The sequence below is a fragment of the Salvelinus alpinus genome, chromosome 3 (genome assembly GCF_045679555.1).
Source record: "Salvelinus alpinus chromosome 3, SLU_Salpinus.1, whole genome shotgun sequence".
In the NCBI taxonomy this organism is placed as follows: domain Eukaryota; kingdom Metazoa; phylum Chordata; class Actinopteri; order Salmoniformes; family Salmonidae; genus Salvelinus; species Salvelinus alpinus.
The window spans coordinates 27,149,695-27,168,972 of NC_092088.1; the positions used below are offsets into that span (position 1 = coordinate 27,149,695).

At 45.4% G+C, this 19,278-nt stretch overlaps 1 protein-coding gene across 1 annotated transcript in view; it reads right to left on the minus strand.

Annotated features, from left to right (window-relative positions):
- The window catches only part of LOC139570466 (SH3 and cysteine-rich domain-containing protein 2-like), a 57,050-nt gene extending 38,680 nt beyond the window's left edge, over positions 1-18,370 (minus strand). Inside the window, exon 1 of the mRNA XM_071392354.1 lies at positions 17,864-18,370. Within this exon, the coding sequence (XP_071248455.1) occupies positions 17,864-17,953 (90 nt within the window). The 5' untranslated portion in view covers positions 17,954-18,370. The remainder of the gene's footprint in view (positions 1-17,863) is intronic.
- Between the last annotated feature and the right edge of the window lie 908 nt (positions 18,371-19,278).

The following is a 19,278-nucleotide window of genomic DNA, read 5'->3' on the forward strand; positions in this document are numbered from 1 at the left end:
TGTGTGTGTGTGTATGCTAGGTGACTGGTGTGTGTGTGTGTGTGTTCCTATGATCAATCAAAAAAGTTACATTGCGCACAGAGATTCTTTTGGTTGAAATAATTAGGGCCCATGGGAAAGGGGATGTCCAAAAAAACATCTTTAACACAAACATTTTGTTTAACGAATACATCTTGATGGCAGTCTCAGTTTGCATATAGATCATTCACAACCTCATGTTGGGTGTGGCCAGTTGGGTTCAACCCCGGGTTTCCTGCATTTCTGTGTTAGACGCCTAAGCTAAAGCCTTGGTAAGTGTTCAAGTACAAAACAATGTCACTCGTCACACAAGTGTGATTCAGCGAACCACCTCCATTCATACAACCTCTAGTACATGGTGTGCCTGTCTAGAGTTCTGGAGAGTAATGGGAGCTGGAGCTCACGTGTGCCCAGGCACAAAAGGTACAAAAAAGGTGCAATGGGGACATCTAGTGACCAAAACCCGAACAGTCTTAGCCAAAACCTGACAGAATCCCCCTCCTAGGAACGGCTCCTGACGTTCCTACCAGCCTTCTCAGGGTGGAGGGTCCTGAACTGACGAATGAGGTCAGGGTCCAGTATGTCCTTGGCAGGAACCCAAGAGCGCTCCTCGGGACCGTAGCCTTCCCAGTCCACCAGATACTGCCAGGACCGCTGCACCCGGCGGGAATCCAGTATCCGGTGGACGGTATAAGCCGACTGGCCACCGATGACACGGGGCGGAGGGGGAGGTCTGCCTGCCGGGATAAGGGGAGAAAAAACAACAGGTTTTAATAAAGAAATGTGAAATGTTGGATTGATCTTAAGGGATCTGGGTAAGTGCAGGCAAAAAGTAACGGGATTGACTCTCCTGGCAATCTTAAAGGGACCGATGAACCTCTGGGACAGCTTGCGAGACTCCACCCGTAGTGGTAAGTTCTTAGTTGAGAGCCATACTCTCTGGCCGGGGTACAGGGTAGGACCGGGACGGCGACGTCTGTTGGCTTGTCGTTGGTACTGCTGAGAGGAACGCAGAAGATTAAGACGTGCCTTCTTCCACGTAAGCCGACAGCGTCTGATGAACCTCGAGGCTGAAGGCACTCTGACTTCTGCCTCCTGGTCCGGGAACAATAGAGGCGCATAGCCAAACTGACACTCATGCGGGGATATACCAGTGGAGGAGGAGCACAAGGTGTTGTGCGCGTACTCGGCCCAAACAATGAAGGATGACCATGTGGACGGGTTGTTGGAAACCATGCATCTGAGGGTGGTTTCCAGCTCCTGATTCATCCTCTCAGTTTGGCCATTGGACTCCGGATGGTACCCTGAAGATAAACTGGCCGTGGCCCCTATGAGTTGGCAGAAGGCCTTCCAAAACCTTGAGGCGAACTGGGGACCTCTGTCGGAAACCATATCTTGCGGAATCCCAAAGACTCGGAACACATGGTTAATCACCAACTCAGCTGTTTCCTTGGCAGAAGGTAATTTGGTCAAGGGAACAAACCTGGCCGCCTTAGAAAACCTGTCGATGATGACTAGGATCGTAGTATTACCATGGGACGGAGGAAGGCCAGTAATAAAGTCCAACGAGATATGGGACCAGGGTCGGTGGGGAATAGATAGAGGGTGAAGGAGTCCTTGAGGGCGGAGGTGAGAAGATTTGCCCTGGCAGCACACGGAACAGGCCTTGACGAAAGTGGCAATGTCTTCTTTTATGGTGGGCCACCAGAACTTACGCTGGATGAACTCCAAGGTGCGACCTACGCCCGGGTGACAGGTGAGGCGAGAGGAGTGCCCCCACAGAAGGACTTGGGACCTTGCTGCCTTGGGAACAAACAACCGATTAGCAGGACCTCCTCCAGGGCCCGGTTCGATGGCTTGAGCTTGTTTCACGGAATCCTCCACTTGCCACGAGATCGGAGCCACGATCTTAGCGGCCGGAAGGACAGTCATGTCAGTATCTTCTCGAATGGCAGGAGAGTAGATTCGTGACAAGGCGTCCGGTTTGAGATTCTTCGACCCGGGTCTATAGGTGAGGATAAACTGAAATCGGCTGAAGAAAAGAGACCATCGAGCTTGTCTGGAGTTCAACCGCTTCGCCTGCTGGATATACTCCAGATTTTTGTGGTCCGTAAGCACTTGAAACGGTTGAGAAGCCCCCTCGAGCCAGTGTCTCCATTCCTTCAATGCCATCTTAACCGCTAGGAGTTCACGATCCCCCACATCGTAATTCCTCTCGGCCGGGGTAAGCCGGTGAGAGAAGAAGGCGCAAGGATGTCTTCACCCCTCTGAGACAGGACAGCTCCAACCCCAACCTCTGATGCGTCTACCTCCACCACAAAAGGTTCATCCGCCGTTGGTAGTGTCAGGATGGGAGCAGAGAGGATGCGCTGCTTGAGTCCTTGGAAGGCCGTCTCAGCTTCTCTTCCCCACAGAAACCTTGTGTTGCCACCCTTGGTTACAGCTGAGAAAGGGGCTGCCACCGAGCTGAAGTTCTTGATGAACTTGCGGTAAAAGTTGGTGAAGCCCAGGAAACGCTGAACTTCCTTAACGGACTTGGGGGTGGGCCAATCCGCTACCGCCCCTACCTTCTTGGGGTCCATCTGGACTCGACCGGGTTCCACTATAAATCCCAGGAATGGTACTCGAGAGGAATGGAATTCACACTTTTCCGGCTTAACGTACAAATGGCTGTCTAGGAGGCATTTGAGCACTTGTCTGACATGCTTAGTGTGTTCTTGAAGGGAGCTCGAAAAGATGAGGATGTCATCCAAGTAAACAAACACGAAGATGTTAAGCATATCCCTAAGCACATCGTTTATGAGCGCTTGGAACACAGCCAGGGCGTTGGTCAGGCCGAAGGGCATCACCGAGTATTCGTAGTGACCAGTAGGCGTGTTGAAAGCGGTCTTCCACTCGTCCCCGGGTTTGATCCGCACAAGATGGTATGCGTTCCGCAGGTCAAGCTTAGTGAAGACAACTGCTTCCTGGAGCAGCTCAAAGGCTGTGGCCATAAGGGGTAGCGGGTAGCGGTTACGGACGGTTATGGCATTGAGTCCCCGGTAGTCAATGCAAGGTCGTAATCCACCGTCTTTCTTGGCCACAAAGAAAAACCCTGCTCCCGCCGGCGAGGTAGATGGACGCATGAGGCCTGCTGCCAGAGCGTCCTTGATGTAGGTATCCATAGCAGCTCGTTCGGGAGGAGAAAGGGAAAAGATCCGACCCCTGGGAAGGCAGGTCCCCGGAAACAGGTCGATGGTGCAATCGTAAGGTCTATGGGGTGGTAGTTTGGTGGCCCTCTGTTTGCTAAATACCAGTTTGAGGTCATGGTAACACTCTGGAACTCGGGACAGGTCGATGGATTCTAGAGACTCGGAAGGGGAACTCTGGGAACTCGGGAAGATACAAGTGGCTTGGCACGTAGGACCCCACTGCTTGATAGTGCCCACAGACCAGTCGATGTGAGGGTTATGGCTGTGAAGCCAGGGATAACCAAGGACGAGAGGGAACTCGGAACAGGAGATCAGATGAAAGTTCATCACTTCCTGGTGTTGGGAAACTGAAAGTCGCAAGGGGGTAGTGGCACGAGTGACAAGTCCAGATCCCAAAGGGCTTCTATCCAACGTAGTAACCCTTATGGGGTCACTTAGAGGTTCAGAAGGAACGCCATTCTCCTTCGCCCAGACCCCATCCATGAAGTTACCTGCGGCTCCAGAGTCTACCAAGGCTTGAAGAGAAAACTCGTGGTCGTCCCAGGAAAGGGTAACTGGAATGAGCAGGCGGGAGTTGGATGGATGGGAGGAGGTTATGTTTCCCGTTACAGTCCTCCCAGGCCTGCACGGGAGAGTGCGTTTCCCTGGAGCCCGGGACACGTGGAGCGGAAATGGCCCGGTTAGCGAGGATAAAGGTGGAGACTCGGAGCTGGAACCGATAGGAGCTAGGGTGAGCGGTCTACGGTTGAGTTCTCTCTCTCTCAGACGCTGGTCTATGCGTGAAGCCAACTTGATAAGGGACTCGAGGTTGTCCGGTGGTTCCCGAGTGGCCAGTTCATCTTGGATGGTGTCAGAAAGACCCTTCAAAAAACACACTGTGAGCGCCTCGTCGTTCCAGCCACTTGCTGCTGCCACAGTGTGGAACTGGATGGCATAGTCCGTCACGCTGCGCCGACCTTGGCGGAGAGTCAGGAGCTGTTTGGCTGAGTCAGGGCCGTTGGTAGGACCTTGAAACACTCGCTTGAATTCTTCAGCAAAGGTAGAGTAGCTGGCACAGCAGGGACTTTGGGCATCCCACACAGCAGTAGCCCAGGCTAGGGCCTTTTCCGACAGCAGGGTGATGATATATGCTATCTTGGACCGGTCGGTGGGAAACGATGATGGTTGCAGCTCAAAGGAGAGAGAACATTGGGTGAAAAAACCCTTACAAACACTCGGATCCCCTGAGAACCGTTGGGGAGGCGGCAGACGAGGTTCAGCCAGGGGGTTAACTGCCAGGGGCACTTGAATCGGATGAACTGGAGCAGAAGCGGTTGCCGGGGAAAGTCGATCCGAAATCTGCTTTATGGAAGTCAGCATCTCTGACAGAAGTTGAGAATGTCTAGCCATTAAGGCCTCTTGCTGAACCAGAGCAGCTTCGTGGCGTTGGACAGTCCCCTCGTGGTGGGACAGCATGGAAAACAAATCCTGGGTACTGGCTGCCTCTGGGTTCATTATAATGGCTCAGTTTTTCTGTCAGGACCCGGTGCGAGAAATAGTCACTAATAATCGTCAGAACCCAGAAGATGAGGCAGACACAGCAGTACTAGAGATGGTGGTTTAATTAAAGAACAAAATCTTCAGGCAAAGAAACTAAATCCACAATGTCCAAAAATAAAGCCAAGAGGCACAAAATGGAAATCCTCCAAAATACAAAAGAAACTCCACAAAGTGGTAAAAAACAGCAGGGAAAAACAAACCTCAAAAGACTACTCAAATAATACACAAGAACTAAACCAGAGAACCTCTGGAAAATCCAACAAGAGAAATATCTGTATAAAACAAGGCTTGGGCTGGGGCTGGGTGCTAACTTACAAACACTGAGCAAGGAACTGAGGAACACACAGGGTTTAAATACTAACAAGGGAATGACCTACAGGTGCAAACAATAATTAGAGCAAGAAAAACAAAAGGTACAAAAAAGGTGCAATGGGGACATCTAGTGACCAAAACCCGAACAGTCTTGGCCAAAACCTGACAGAGTGGAATCGTTATATTTATTTTATTTATTTAACCAGGCAAGTCAGTTAAAAACAAATTCTTATTTTCCAATGACAGCCTACCGCGGCCAAACCCGGATAATATTTGGGCCACTGCGCCACTCGGGAGACTATCAACCTCACCCATTAGTCTTACCTCCCCCTTAGAAACCTCCCCCAGCAGGGAGGTAGAGGGGGTAAAAAGGGCCAAAATCATTTGTTTCAGAGAACATAGCTGTCACTGCACCCCAAAGGAGGAGAGGGTCACTTAGCAGAGTGCTGAGACCAGCGGTCCCATTTAAGACTATGACAAATTCTCCCAGAGCCATTTGAAATTGGAGTGGAGAGGGACAGCGAGAGTGGAGAGAGGAGAGAGACACAATACGAGAAAGAGGGATGATACGCCACATGTTCTCCTGGCCGTTATTCATTGAGACTCCTCTAACCGGTTGGAAATGGGCCTGTGGCTGCCAGCCGGGGCTTTGGCCTGGCGGGAAGTGAAACACGGGACACCCTTTGTTTTCCCCATGTCTTGTTGAGCCAGCGACCCACTGAGTTATGACCCAGCCGGTGGCCAGACAAAGAAAACATCTGTTACCTGATTGAGTCATAAATTCTCAGGTGACGGTCGAGGACCGAGTCCGCCCTCCCTGGTTGAAATGTACCGTAGCTCATCCTTTTTAACCCTTGTGTGTGTGTGTATGCTAGGTGACTGGTGTGTGTGTGTGTGTGTTCCTATGATCAATCAAAAAAGTTACATTGCGCACAGAGATTCTTTTGGTTGAAATAATTAGGGCCCATGGGAAAGGGGATGTCCAAAAAAACATCTTTAACACAAACATTTTGTTTAACGAATACATCTTGATGGCAGTCTCAGTTTGCATATAGATCATTCACAACCTCATGTTGGGTGTGGCCAGTTGGGTTCAACCCCGGGTTTCCTGCATTTCTGTGTTAGACGCCTAAGCTAAAGCCTTGGTAAGTGTTCAAGTACAAAACAATGTCACTCGTCACACAAGTGTGATTCAGCGAACCACCTCCATTCATACAACCTCTAGTACATGGTGTGCCTGTCTAGAGTTCTGGAGAGTAATGGGAGCTGGAGCTCACGTGTGCCCAGGCACAAAGTTCCACCACTGGGATAAAAACAAACTCTCAGGGAACTACATCCAGACTGTCTCTGGAGCACTGTCCCTGTCAGTGCACATTCCATCACACACACACACTCACACACATGCATGCGCACACACACACTCACACACATGCATGCACGCACACACACACACACACACACACACACACACACACACACACACACACACACACACACACACACACACACACACACACACACACACACACACACACACACACACACACACACATTCTAACACAACATACACACATAGACTGAGTGTACAAAACATTAGGAACACCTTCCTAATATTGAGTTGCACCCCCTTTTGCCCTCAGAACAGCCTAAATTCGTCAAGGCGTGGACTCTACAAGGTGTTGAAAGCGTTCGACAGGGATTCTGGCCCATGTTGACTCCAATGCTTCCCACAGTTGTGTCAAGTTAAATCAAATCACATTTTATTCGTCAAATGCGTCGAATACAACAGTGGTAGACCTTACCTTGAAATGCTTACAAGCCCTTAACTTCTTATGGCTGCAGTGCAGTATTGAGTAGCTTGGATGAAAGGTGCACAGAGGTGCCCAGAGTAAACGTCTTGCTCCTCAGTCATAGTTGCTAATATACAGTGGGGAGAACAAGTATTTGATACACTGACAATTTTGCAGGTTTTCCTACTTACAAAGCATGTAGAGGTCTGTAATTTTTATCATACGTACACTTCAACTGTGAGAGAAGGAATCTAAAACAAAAATCCAGAAAATCACATTGTATGATTTTTAATTAATTAATTTGCATTTTATTGCATGACATAAGTATTTGATACATCAGAAAAGCAGAACTGAATATTTGGTACAGAAACCTTAGTTTGCAATTACAGAGATCATACGTTTCCTGTAGTTCTTGACCAGGTTTGCACACACTGCAGCAGGGATTTTGGCCCACTCCTCCATACAGACCTTCTCCAGATCCTTCAGGTTTCGGGGCTGTCGCTGGGCAATACGGACTTTCGGCTCCCTCCAAAGATTTTCTATTGGGTTCAGGTCTGGAGACTGGCTAGGCCACTCCAGGACCTTGAGATGCTTCTTACGGAGCCACTCCTTAGTTGCCCTGGCTGTGTGTTTCGGGTCGTTGTCATGCTGGAAGACCCAGCCACGACCCATCTTCAATGCTCTTACTGAGGGAAGGAGGTTGTTGGTCAAGATCTCGCGATACATGGCCCCATCCATCCTCCCTTCAATACGGTGCAGTCGTCCTGTCCCCTTTGCAGAAAAGCATCCCCAAAGAATGATGTTTCCACCTCCATGCTTCACGGTTGGGATGGTGTTCTTGGGGTTGTACTCATCCTTCTATTCCGCCAAACACGGCGAGTGGAGTTTAGAGCAAAAAGCTCTATTTTTGTCTCATCAGACCACATGACCTTCTCCCATTCCTCCTCTGGATCATCCAGATGGTCATTGGCAAACTTCAGACGGGCCTGGACATGCGCTGGCTTGAGCAGGGGGACCTTGCGTGCGCTGCAGGATTTTAATCCATGACGGCGTAGTGTGTTACTAATGGTTTTCTTTGAGACTGTGGTCCCAGCTCTCTTCAGGTCATTGACCAGGTCCTGCCGTGTAGTTCTGGGCTGATCCCTCACATTCCTCATGATCATTGATGCCCCACGAGGTGAGATCTTGCATGGAGCCCCAGACCGAGGGTGATTGACCGTCATCTTGAACTTCTTCCATTTTCTAATAATTGTGCCAACAGTTGTTGCCTTCTCACCAAGCTGCTTGGCTATTGTCCTGTAGCCCATCCCAGCCTTGTACAGGTCTACAATTTATCCCTGATGTCCTTACACAGCTCTCTGGTCTTGGCCATTGTGGAGAGGTTGGTTGTTTGATTGAGTGTGTGGACAGGTGTCTTTTATACAGGTAACGAGCTCAAACAGGTGCAGTTAATACAGGTAATGAGTGGAGAACAGGAGGGCTTCTTAAAGAAAAACTAACAGGTCTGTGAGAGCCGGAATTCTTACTGGTTGGTAGGTGATCAAATACTTATGTCATGCAATAAAATGCAAATTAATTACTTAAAAATCATACAATGTGATTTTCTGGATTTTTGTTTTAGATTCCGTCTCTCACAGTTGAAGTGTACCTATGATAAAAATGACAGACCTCTACATGCTTTGTAAGTAGGAAAACCTGCAAAATCGGCAGTGTATCAAATACTTGTTCTCCCCACTGTATGCATATTATTATTAGTATTGGATAGAAAACACTCTGAAGTTTCTAAAACTGTTTGAATTATGTTTGTGAGTATAACAGAACTCATATGGCAGGCAAAAACCTGAGAAGTTCCACAGCCAGCTCCGTTCCATCTCTCAACTGAAGTCAATGTAATTCTCCGGTTGGAACGTTATTCAAGATATATGTTAACAACATTCTTAAGATTGATTCAATACATCGTTTGACATGTTTCTACTGACTGTTACGGAACTTTTGGACATTTCGTCACGTTATAGTGGACGCGCTTTGTGACTTTGGAATTGTTTACCAAACGCGCTAACCAAAGTAGCTAATTGGACATAAATAACGGACATTATCGAACAAATCAAGCATTTATTGTGGACCTGGATTCCTAGGACTGCATTCTGATGAAGTACATCAAAGGTAAGGAAACATTTATCATGTATTTTCTGGTTTCTGTTGACTCCAACATGGCGGCTAATTTGGCTATTGTTCTGAGCGGCGTCTCAGTTTTTTTTAAATCTGACACAGCGGTTGCATTAAGGAGAGGTATATCTATAATTCCATGTGTATAACTTGTATTATCATCTACATTTATGATGAGTATTTCTGTTGAAACGATGTGGCTATGCACTGTCACTGGATGTTTTTGGAACTAGTGAATGTAACGTGCCAATGTAAACTCAGATCTTTTTATATAAATATGAACTTTATCAAACAAAACATGCATGTATTGTGTAACATGAGGTCCTATGAGTGTCATCTGATGAAGATCATCAAAGGTTAGTGATTAATTTTAGCTATATTTCTGCTTTTTGTGACTGCTATCTTTCGCTGGAAAAATGGCTGTGCTTATTGTGGTTTGGTGTGACCTAACATAATCGTTTGTAGTGCTTTCGCTGAAAAGCATATTTGAAATCGGACACTTTGGTGGGATTAACAACAAGATTACCTTTAAAATGGTATAAGAAACATGTATGTCTGAGGAATTTTAATTATGAGATTTCTGTTGTTTTGAATTTGGCGCCCTGCACTTTCACTGGCTGTTGTCATATCATCCCGTTACTGGGATTGCAGCCATAAATTAACCAACAATGCAGTTTTAAGAAAACAGAGTTAAGAAAATATTTACTAAGTAACACAGTAAAATAACAATAATGAGGCTATATACAGGGGGTACCGGTACCGAGTCAATGTGCGGGGGCACAGGTTAGTCGAGGTAATTTGTACATGTAGGTAGGGGTAAAGTAATTATGCAAAGATAATTAACAGTGAGTAGCAGCAATGTAAAACAAAGGGGAAGGTGTCAATGCAAATAGTCCTGGTGGCCATTTGATTAACTGGGGGTAGAACCTGTTAATTAGCTTTTTGGACCTAGACTTGGCGATCTGGTACTGCTTGCCATGCGGTGGCAGAGAGAACCTTCCTCTGACATCGCCTAGTATATATACGTCCTGGATGGCAGGAAGCTTGGCCCCAGTTATGTACTGGGCCGTACGCACTACCCTATGTAGCGCCTTACGGTCGGATGCTGAGCAGTTGCCATACCAGGCGGTGATGCAACCGGCCAGGATGCTCTTGATGGTGCAGCTGTAGAACATTTTGAGGATCTGGGGACCTATGCCAAATCTTTTCAGTCTCCTGAAGGGGAAAAGGCATTGTCGTGCCCTCTTCATGACTGTCTTGGTGTGTTTGGACAATGATAGTTTGTTGGTGATGTGGACACCAAGGAACTTGAAACTCTCAACCCGCTCTACTACAGCCCCGTCGATGTGAATGGGAGCCTGTTCGGACCTCCTTGTCCTGTAGTCCACGATCATCTCCTTCATCTTGCTCACATTGGGGGAGAGGTTGTTGTCCTGGCACCACACTGCCAGGTCTTTGACCTCCTCCCTATAGGCTGTCTCATCTTTGTTGGTGATCAGGCCTACCACCGTTGTGTCGTCAGCAAATGTAATGATGGTGGTGGAGTCGTGCTTGGCCATGCAGTCGTGTGTGAACAGGGAGTAAAGAAGGGGACTAAGCACACACCCCTGAGGGGTCCCCGTGTTGAGGATCAGTGTGGCAGATGTGTTGTTGCCTACCCTTACCACCTGGGGGCGGTCCATCAGGAAGTCCAGGATCCAGTTGCAGAGGGAAGTGTTTAGTCCCAGGGTCCTTAGCTTAGTGATGAGCTTTGTGGGCACTATGGTGTTGAACGCTGAGCTGTGGTCAATGAACAGCATTCTCACATAGGTGTTCCTTTTGTCCAGGTGGGAAAGGGCAGTGTGGAGTGAAATTGAGATTGCATCATCTGTGGATCTGTTGGGGCGGTATGCGAATTGGAGTGGGTCTAGGGTTTCCGGGATGATGGTGTTGATGTGAGCCATGACCAGCCTTTCAAAGCACTTCATGGCTACCAACGTGAGTGCTATGGAGCGGTAGTCATTTAGGCAGGTTACCTTCGCTTTCTTGGGCACAGGGACTATGGTGGTCTGCTTGAAACATGTTGGTATTACAGACTTGGTCAGGGAGAGGTTGAAAATGTCAGTGAAGACACTTGCCAGTTGGTCAGCGCATGCTCAGAAGCAAGCATAAAAGGCATTTTTCCCATCTGGTAGGCTCGGGTCACTGGGCAGCTCGCAGCTGGTTTTCCCTTTGTAGTCCATAATAGTTTGCAAGCCCTGCCACATCTGATGATTGGCCTGTTTGACGCTTTGCCTGTTTGATGGTTCGTCTGATGGCATAGCGGGATTTCTTACAAGCGTCCGGATTAGTGTCCCGCTCCTTGAAAGCGGAAGCTCTACCCTTTAGCTCGGATGTTGCCTGTAATCCATGGCTTCTGGTTGGGATACAGTGCCTTGCAAAGTATTCATCCCCCTTGGCGTTTTTCCTAGTTTGTTGCATTACAACCTGTAATTTAAATTGATTTTTATTTGGATTTCATGTAATGGGCATACACAAAATAGTCAAAGTGAAGTGAAAAAAATGACTTGTTTCAAAGACTTCTAAAAACACAAAAACGGAAAAGTGGTGCGTGCATATGTATTCACCCCCTTTGCTATGAAGCCCCTAAAGAAGATCTGGTGCAACCAATTACCTTCAGAAGTCACATAACTAGTTAAATAAAGTCCACGTGTGTGCAATCTATGTGTCACATGATCTGTCACATGACCTCAGTATATATACACGTGTTCTGAAAGGCCCCAGAGTCTGCAACACCACTAAGCATGAGGCACCACCAAGCAAGCGGCACCATGAAGACCAAAGAGCTCTCCAAACAGGTCAGTGACAAAGTTGTGGAGAAGTACAAATCAGGGTTGGGTTATAAAAAAAAATCCAAAACTTTGAACATTCCACGGACCATTACATCCATTATTAAAAAAGGCAAGGAATATGGCACCACAACAAACCTGCCAAGAGAGGGCCGCCCACCAGAACTCATAGACCAGGCAAGGGGGGCATTAATCAGAGAGGCAACAAAGAGAACAAAGATAACCCTGAAGGAGCTGCAAAGCTCCACAGCGGAGATTGGAGTGTCTGTCCATAGAACCACTTTAAGCAGTACACTCCACAGAGCTGGGCTTTACGGAAGAATGGCAAGAAAAAAGTTATTGCTTAAAGAAAAAAATAAGCAAACATGTTTGGTGTTTTCCAAAAGGCATGTGGGAGACTTCCCAAACATATGGAAGAAGGTACAGAAGGTAAGGTCAGATGAGACTAAAATTGAGCTTTTTGGCCATCAAGGAAAACGCTATGTCTGGTGCAAACCCAACACCTCTCATCACCTTGAGAACACCATCCCCACAGTGAAGCATGGTGGTGGCAGCATCATGCTGTGGGGATGTTTTTCATCAGCAGGGACTGGGAAACTGGTCAGAATTGAGGGAATGATGGCTGACGCTAAATACAGGGAAATTCTTGAGGGAAACCTGTTTCAGTCTTCCAGCGATTTGAGACTGGGACGGAGGTTCACCTTCCAGCAGGACAATGACTCTAAGCATACTGCTAAAGCAACACTCAAGTGGCTTAAGGGGAAACATTTAAATGTCTTGGAATGGCCTAGTCAAAGCCCAGACCTCAATCCAATTGAGAATATGTGGTATGACTTAAATATTGATGTACACCAGCGGAACTCATCCAAATTGAAGGAGCTGGAGCAGTTTTGCCTTGAAGAATGGGCAAAAATCCCAGTGGCTAGATGTGCCAAGCTTATAGAGACCTACCCCAAGTGACTTGCAGCTGTAATTGCTGCAAAAGGTGGCTCTACAAAGTATTGACTTTGAATAGTTGAATAGTTATGCACGCTCAAGTTTTATTTTTGGGGGGTCTTATTTCTTGTTTGTTTCACAATAAAAAATATTTTGCATCTTCAAAGTGGTAGGCATGTTGTGTAAATCAAATGATACAACCCCCCCCAAAATATATTTTAATTCCAGGTTGTAAGGCAACAAAATAGGAAAAATATCAAGGGGGTGAATAGTTTCGAAAGCCACTGTATGTACGTACATTCACTGTTGGGGAAGATGTAGTTGATGTACTTATTGATGAAGCCGGTGACTGAGGTGGTATACTCCTCAATGCCATTGGATTAATCCCGGAACATATTCCAGTCCTGTAATGTAGCATCCGCGTCATTTGACGACTTCCGTATTGAGCGAGTCACTGGTACTTCCCGCTTTAGTTTTTGCTTGTAAGTAGGAATCAGGAGGATAGAATCATGGTCAGATTTGCCAAATGGAGGGCGAGGGAGAGCTTTGTATGCGTCTCTGTGTGTGGAGTAAAGGTGGTCTAGAGTTTTTTTTTCTCTGGTTGCATTTGCCATGCTGGTAGAAATTAGGTAAAACAGATTTAAGTTTGCCTGCATTAAAGTCCCCAGCCACTAGGAGTGCCGTTTCTGGATGAGCGTTTCCATGTTTGCTATTGGCCTTATATAGCTCATTGAGTGTGGTCTTAGTGTCGGTTTGTGGTGGTAAATAGATGGCTAAGGAAAATATATAAAAAATAAAAATAAAATTTTTTAATCTTTATTTTAACAGGGAAAACAGACTGAGACCTGGATCTCTTTTACGGCTGTGCCCTGTGTAAACATGTTGACATGTACAGTTTTAGACATACAGACAAGAACATTTCAAAACATATACAATTCAACAGAAACAATCACAGACAACATCATATTGATCCTCCATAAGCATTTTAAAATGGGCAAGGGACACCAGAGTGTCTAACTTAAGTTGGATCTGCAGTTTGTTCCATGAATAAGGTGCAAAGGAACTGAAGGCAGTCCTACCCAACTCTGTGGAGACCGCAGGAGTCTCTAATGTAATCCACATCTGTGATCTGGTTTTAAAATTAGTACATCTTGTGGAAATTAATGATGATATATATGGAGGTAGTTTTAAAAGAAGTGCTTTATAAATAAACAAGAGAGCATGTTGCTCTCGCCTCACAGATAGAGAGACCCAACCCACATGTTGATATAGGATACAGTGATGAGTTCTGTAACTATCACCCGTGATAAACCTAAGTGCACAATGGTAAATAGCATCCAGTGGTTTTAATGTGTTTGCCGATGCATGCATGTAGATAATATCACCATAATCTAAAACGGACATAAAAGTAGCCTGCACAATTTTTTTCCTATTTACAGAGGACAGACAAGCCCTGTTTCTGTAAAGGAATCCTATCTTGAATTTGAGCTTTTTTCCCAATTCAGTAACATGTTTTTTAAAAGAAAGCCTATCATCTAACCATACCCCTAAGTATTTATATGCAGAGACCTTATTGATTTGAGTACCATCCAAGCTAGTGATTACAAACGTGTTTCTAACTGAGAGTTTAGACCTAGAAAAAAACATGACATTTGTTTTCTTAGCGTTTAAAACAAGTTTAAGCTGTAAAAGAGACCCCTGTAGTATCCTAAAATCAGACTCCAACTGCATTAAAGCTTGGTCCGCTGTTGGAGCAATAGAGTACATCACTGTGTCATCTGCATATAAATGGAATTTACAATATCTGACATCATCACCAAGGTTGTTTATATAAAGTGAGAACAATAGTGGGCCAATTATTGAACCCTGAGGGACCCCTTTAAGTAACTGTAAGGGGTCAGACTTGACCCCATCGACCATGACGGCTTGAGTTCTATCTTTAAGATAGTCATAAAACCATCGGCAGGCATCAGTGCCCAGTCCTATAGATGACAGCTTACTCAAAAGGATAGCATGGTCTACAGTGTCAAAAGCTTTTGACAAATCTACAAACAACGCAGCACAGTGCTTTCTATCGTCTAAGGCATTTGCAATATCATTTACAACAAGCATAGTGGCCGATGTGGTACTGTGTTTACTAAGAATACTGTTAGCAGAAAGAAAAGATTGTAACTGTTTGTTGACTATAGATTCTAGAATCTTTACCAGACAAGGGAGCCTAGAGATGGGTCGATAGTTATCCAAATCACTACCGTCACCTCCCTTATGTAATGGCAGAACAAAAGCTGCTTTCCACACCTTAGGGATATTTCCTGTGCTTAATGTTAGATTAAAAATGTGTGTTACTGAACCAGCAAAAATAGGTGCAGCACACTTAAGTAAGTACAGGTCTAAATTGTCAGCGCCTAAGGATTTCTTAGTATCAATGGCACACAGGGCAATTAGAACCTCTGCTTCAGTTATTTTCTGGAAACTAAAAACAGGGTTACCATTTTTCAGAGTAACGGTTGAAAAGCAAGACGAAAAATCAACTAACTGGCCAGTACCACAAAGTCCACTTTTCCTTTCAAATAAAAAACCAGCAGAGATGAAATGCTTATTAAAAGCATCACAAATATAATTTTTTTCAGTTAGAATACAGAAGTCTGAGGTAATTTGCTTAGGAAGAGAAACAGCAGAATTCCCCCGTTTCAGTGAATTAACGGTTTTCCAGAATTTTGCAGGATCTCCTGCAGAATCTGTCATAGCATTAAGGAAGTAATTTGATTTTGCCTTAGTATGATAGTATGGTCTACAGCTCATCATGAGGCACTCTGCCTTAGGCGAGCAATACCTCAAGGCTACCTTAATATTAGACATCGCGCACCAGCTGTTATTGACAAATAGATTTCCTTTGGGTGGTGGACCATTCTTGATACACAAGTGAAACTGTTGAGCGTGAAAAACCCAGCAGCATTATAGTTCTTGACACACTCAAATCGGTATGCCTGGCACCAACAACCACACCCCGTTCAAAGGCACTTAAATATTTTGTCTTGCCCATACAACCTCTAAATGCCACACGTACACAATCCATGTCTCAATTGTCTCAATGTTTAAAATCCTTCTTTAACCTGTCTTCTCCCCTTCGTCTACACTGCCTGAAGTGGATTTAACAAGCGACATCAATAAAGGATCATAGCTTTCACCTGGATTCAACTCATCAGTCTATGTCATGTTTTGTACACTCAGTGTACATACAGAAACAGACAAACAACACTCACTCACATACATATACACACACCACACAAATCCAGGTGCAGAGTAGAAGGTTGTCAGGGCTCTGCAATCAATGAAAGTTTTGGATAGTGTTTTTTTTTCTGTTGTGTGTGTGATAAGTTCTTTTTCGGGTTGATAGCCTTGGCTTGTTTCAATAGAAGTACCAACCATTTTGTAAACAATCTTCATTTTAAGAGACAGTAGAAAATGTAAGGATATTGTCAATTGCTTTTGTATCTTTCTTAGTGGTTATCCACTTTTACATGTAGGCCTACCAATTGTATTATCCCCTATGTAGGCTACTTTTGTTGTTTTATATTACACTGTTTCATATACGGTACACTCACCGGTCAGTTTATTAGGTACGCCATCCCGTTCATGAAAATGAATCGCTCCTACAGACAGTGAGTCACGTGGCCGTGGCTTGCTATATACAGCAGGCAGACAGGCATTGAGGCATTCAGTTACTGTTCGATTGAATGTTAAAATGGGTAAAACAAGTGACCTAAGCGACTTTGAGCGTGGTAAGATCGTCGGCGCCAGGCCCGCCGGATCCAGTGTCTCAGAAACGGTCGCCATCCTGGGCTTTTCACGCACCACAGTGTCTAGGGTTGACTGCGAATGGTGCGACAAACAAAAAACATCCAGTCAGCTGGAGTCCTGTGGGAGAAGACAGTTTGCTGATGAGAAAGGTCGGAAGAAAATGCCAAGAATCATGCACGCTAACAGGCGGGCCACAAACAGGCAAATCACGGCGCGGTACAACAGTGGTGTGCAGAATGACACAGCAGACAACCACAACGGGTTCCAGTCCTATCCACTAAAAACAAGAAGAAGCGGCTCTAGGGAGCGTGACAATTGAGGAGTGGGAAAAAATGGCCTGGTCCAACGATTGCGGTTGCGTCATGCTGATGGCAGAGTCAGCGTTTGGCGTAAGCAGCATGAGACCATGGACCCATCCTGCCTGGTGTCAACGGTACAGGCTCATGGTGGTGGTGTACTGGTGTGGGGAATGTATTCCCGGCACACGTTATGTCCCTTGATACCAATTGAGCAACGAACATTTCCGACACGTTTTATAATTCATGCCCCAAAGAATTCAGGCGGTTCTGGAGGCAAAGGGGAGTCCAAGCCGGTACTAGATGGAAGTACCTAATAACATTCTGTAATACGTTTTAATATGTCTATGCATTTTGGGATAAAAAAAACAATGCTGCTTTATAAATAAAATGTATTATTATTACATTTATGAATATTTGGGGGGTTTAGGTTCATCCCTCCTTAAGCTATAGTCTTCTCTCAAACAACTCTCAGAGTTCCGACTTCAGTGTGTTCAACACGACTGGGAACTTGGAAAATAACGAGCTCCAACTGGTAAATATTGTTTCGAACAGTCAGCCAACTCGGAATTGCAAGTCAGGAACTCGGAACTCTTTCTAGAGCCCCGCCTTTCCGACCTGAAGATCACTGATGTCATGATTTGACCTCGTTTTTCCCCCGAGTTCCCAGTTGTCTTGAAAGCACCATGACACTGTCATTTAAGGCTAGCTGCTAGCTGTCACTTTCGATACATGCTGTCACTTTTGCCGCCTGTGGTGTCACATCCCAGTTTTTCTCAATCATTTTGGGTCTCAAAAACAAATATAAATGCTTTGCATATAAAGGAAAAATGTAGTCTAAAAATTGTTAGGTATGGCTCATCAAGTCCTCATCATTTGATTCAGGCCATTAAACTGCATTGCATTTAAACTAATATCAGGCAACCCAGAATCAACGTCTTTGCGTGCGCACCTGCAAGGCTTCAATGTAAAGCCGAATGTCTTACCTTTGATTCGGGCTGAATAGGCACAGTGCTCGGGCAACGATGGAGGTCCCGGTGTTGCGGTTCATTCTCCTTCTCATTGTTTTCCGTCATCTTTTGGCAGACAAGCAGCAGCTATTACAGTATACTGCCAAAATTGGATACCGTGGTTAAATTTGCTCTAGTAAAATACAACAAACGTCTAACGCGACCGGTATTCGTGGGTTATGAACTTGAAAGTATACGTAGGCTATAAAGGCTCATGCTTTTCACTTTTTCACAAGTCAAATCGAAGTAATTTACTCGATAACATTCCAGTGAATAAGGTATCTTGACGCGCAAAGCCACTCCGTCGCAAAAACAATATCCTCTCTCTTCCAAATAAAAGATCCTCGTATCACGTTAGGCTACTTTAAAACAATTGTAAATATCCACTAGTCAAAGCGTATTACATAGCCTTGTCTTTATCCGTGTATCTATTGATTAGCGCTGTCCACTGGTTCGCTCAGCTTCTGCCACACGCGCCTTTGCTAAAACTTTGATTTAGTGACAAGGTTGGCTCAACCTGATTGGCCTAACCTCCTTACACTATGCAAATGTTAGTGTAGTACCACGTCAGGACTGGATGAGAGTTGATGACGTTAGTAGACCTGGGCGGTGCTAGGGCGCAGGTGTACGTCTCTGAAGATGTTGATGGCAATGCAACAGCTTGCTAACATGTCTATTAATTTTCTTTCGGTTTATGGTTATGACTGCTTTTATGTTGGATGATGTTATTTCAAAGTGGAGTCGTAGGCTAGGTGGAACGTTGTGTTTCAGCACCATATGCCCGGACAGGGTTTGACTCTTTCCTCGCGGTTCAGAACCATATTATAGCTGGACAGCGCCTCTTCCAAAGTAAATCCTGAAGGCACCTAGTCTCATGTTTCAGCACCATAGGTTTGGACAGCGCCTGGTCCTTTCCCCATGTTTCAAAACCATACGTTTGACAGTACTCAGACCCTATGTTTCAGCACCATATGCCATGGACAGAACCTGAACCTTAGAATAGCCAAATCACATTAAAACACAATGAAACACAATGAAAATCTTCAAAAATATCAAATATACTTTCTCATAGTCAACTTTACCAGGTCAATCGACTGTAATAATCACTGGTTTTGCAAAAAAGCAGTACTTCTCACTTGCAAAGGCAAGCATCCCCCCTCTTCGAGTTTTTAAATATGCACCCACCCCATGACGCCGAGCTAAATATAGAAGCTATTGAATAGAACAAGGAGGATAGAGAGGCATATAATATTATTCACTTACAAAACCGCAATGCTGAAAACTCAGATGGGACAGCCAATGGCTACATAACCACAACAATTACTCATTTATCTAAAACACAGACAGTAGCTGATCACTTTTATGATAATGTCCTTGAAGTTGTAATTGGC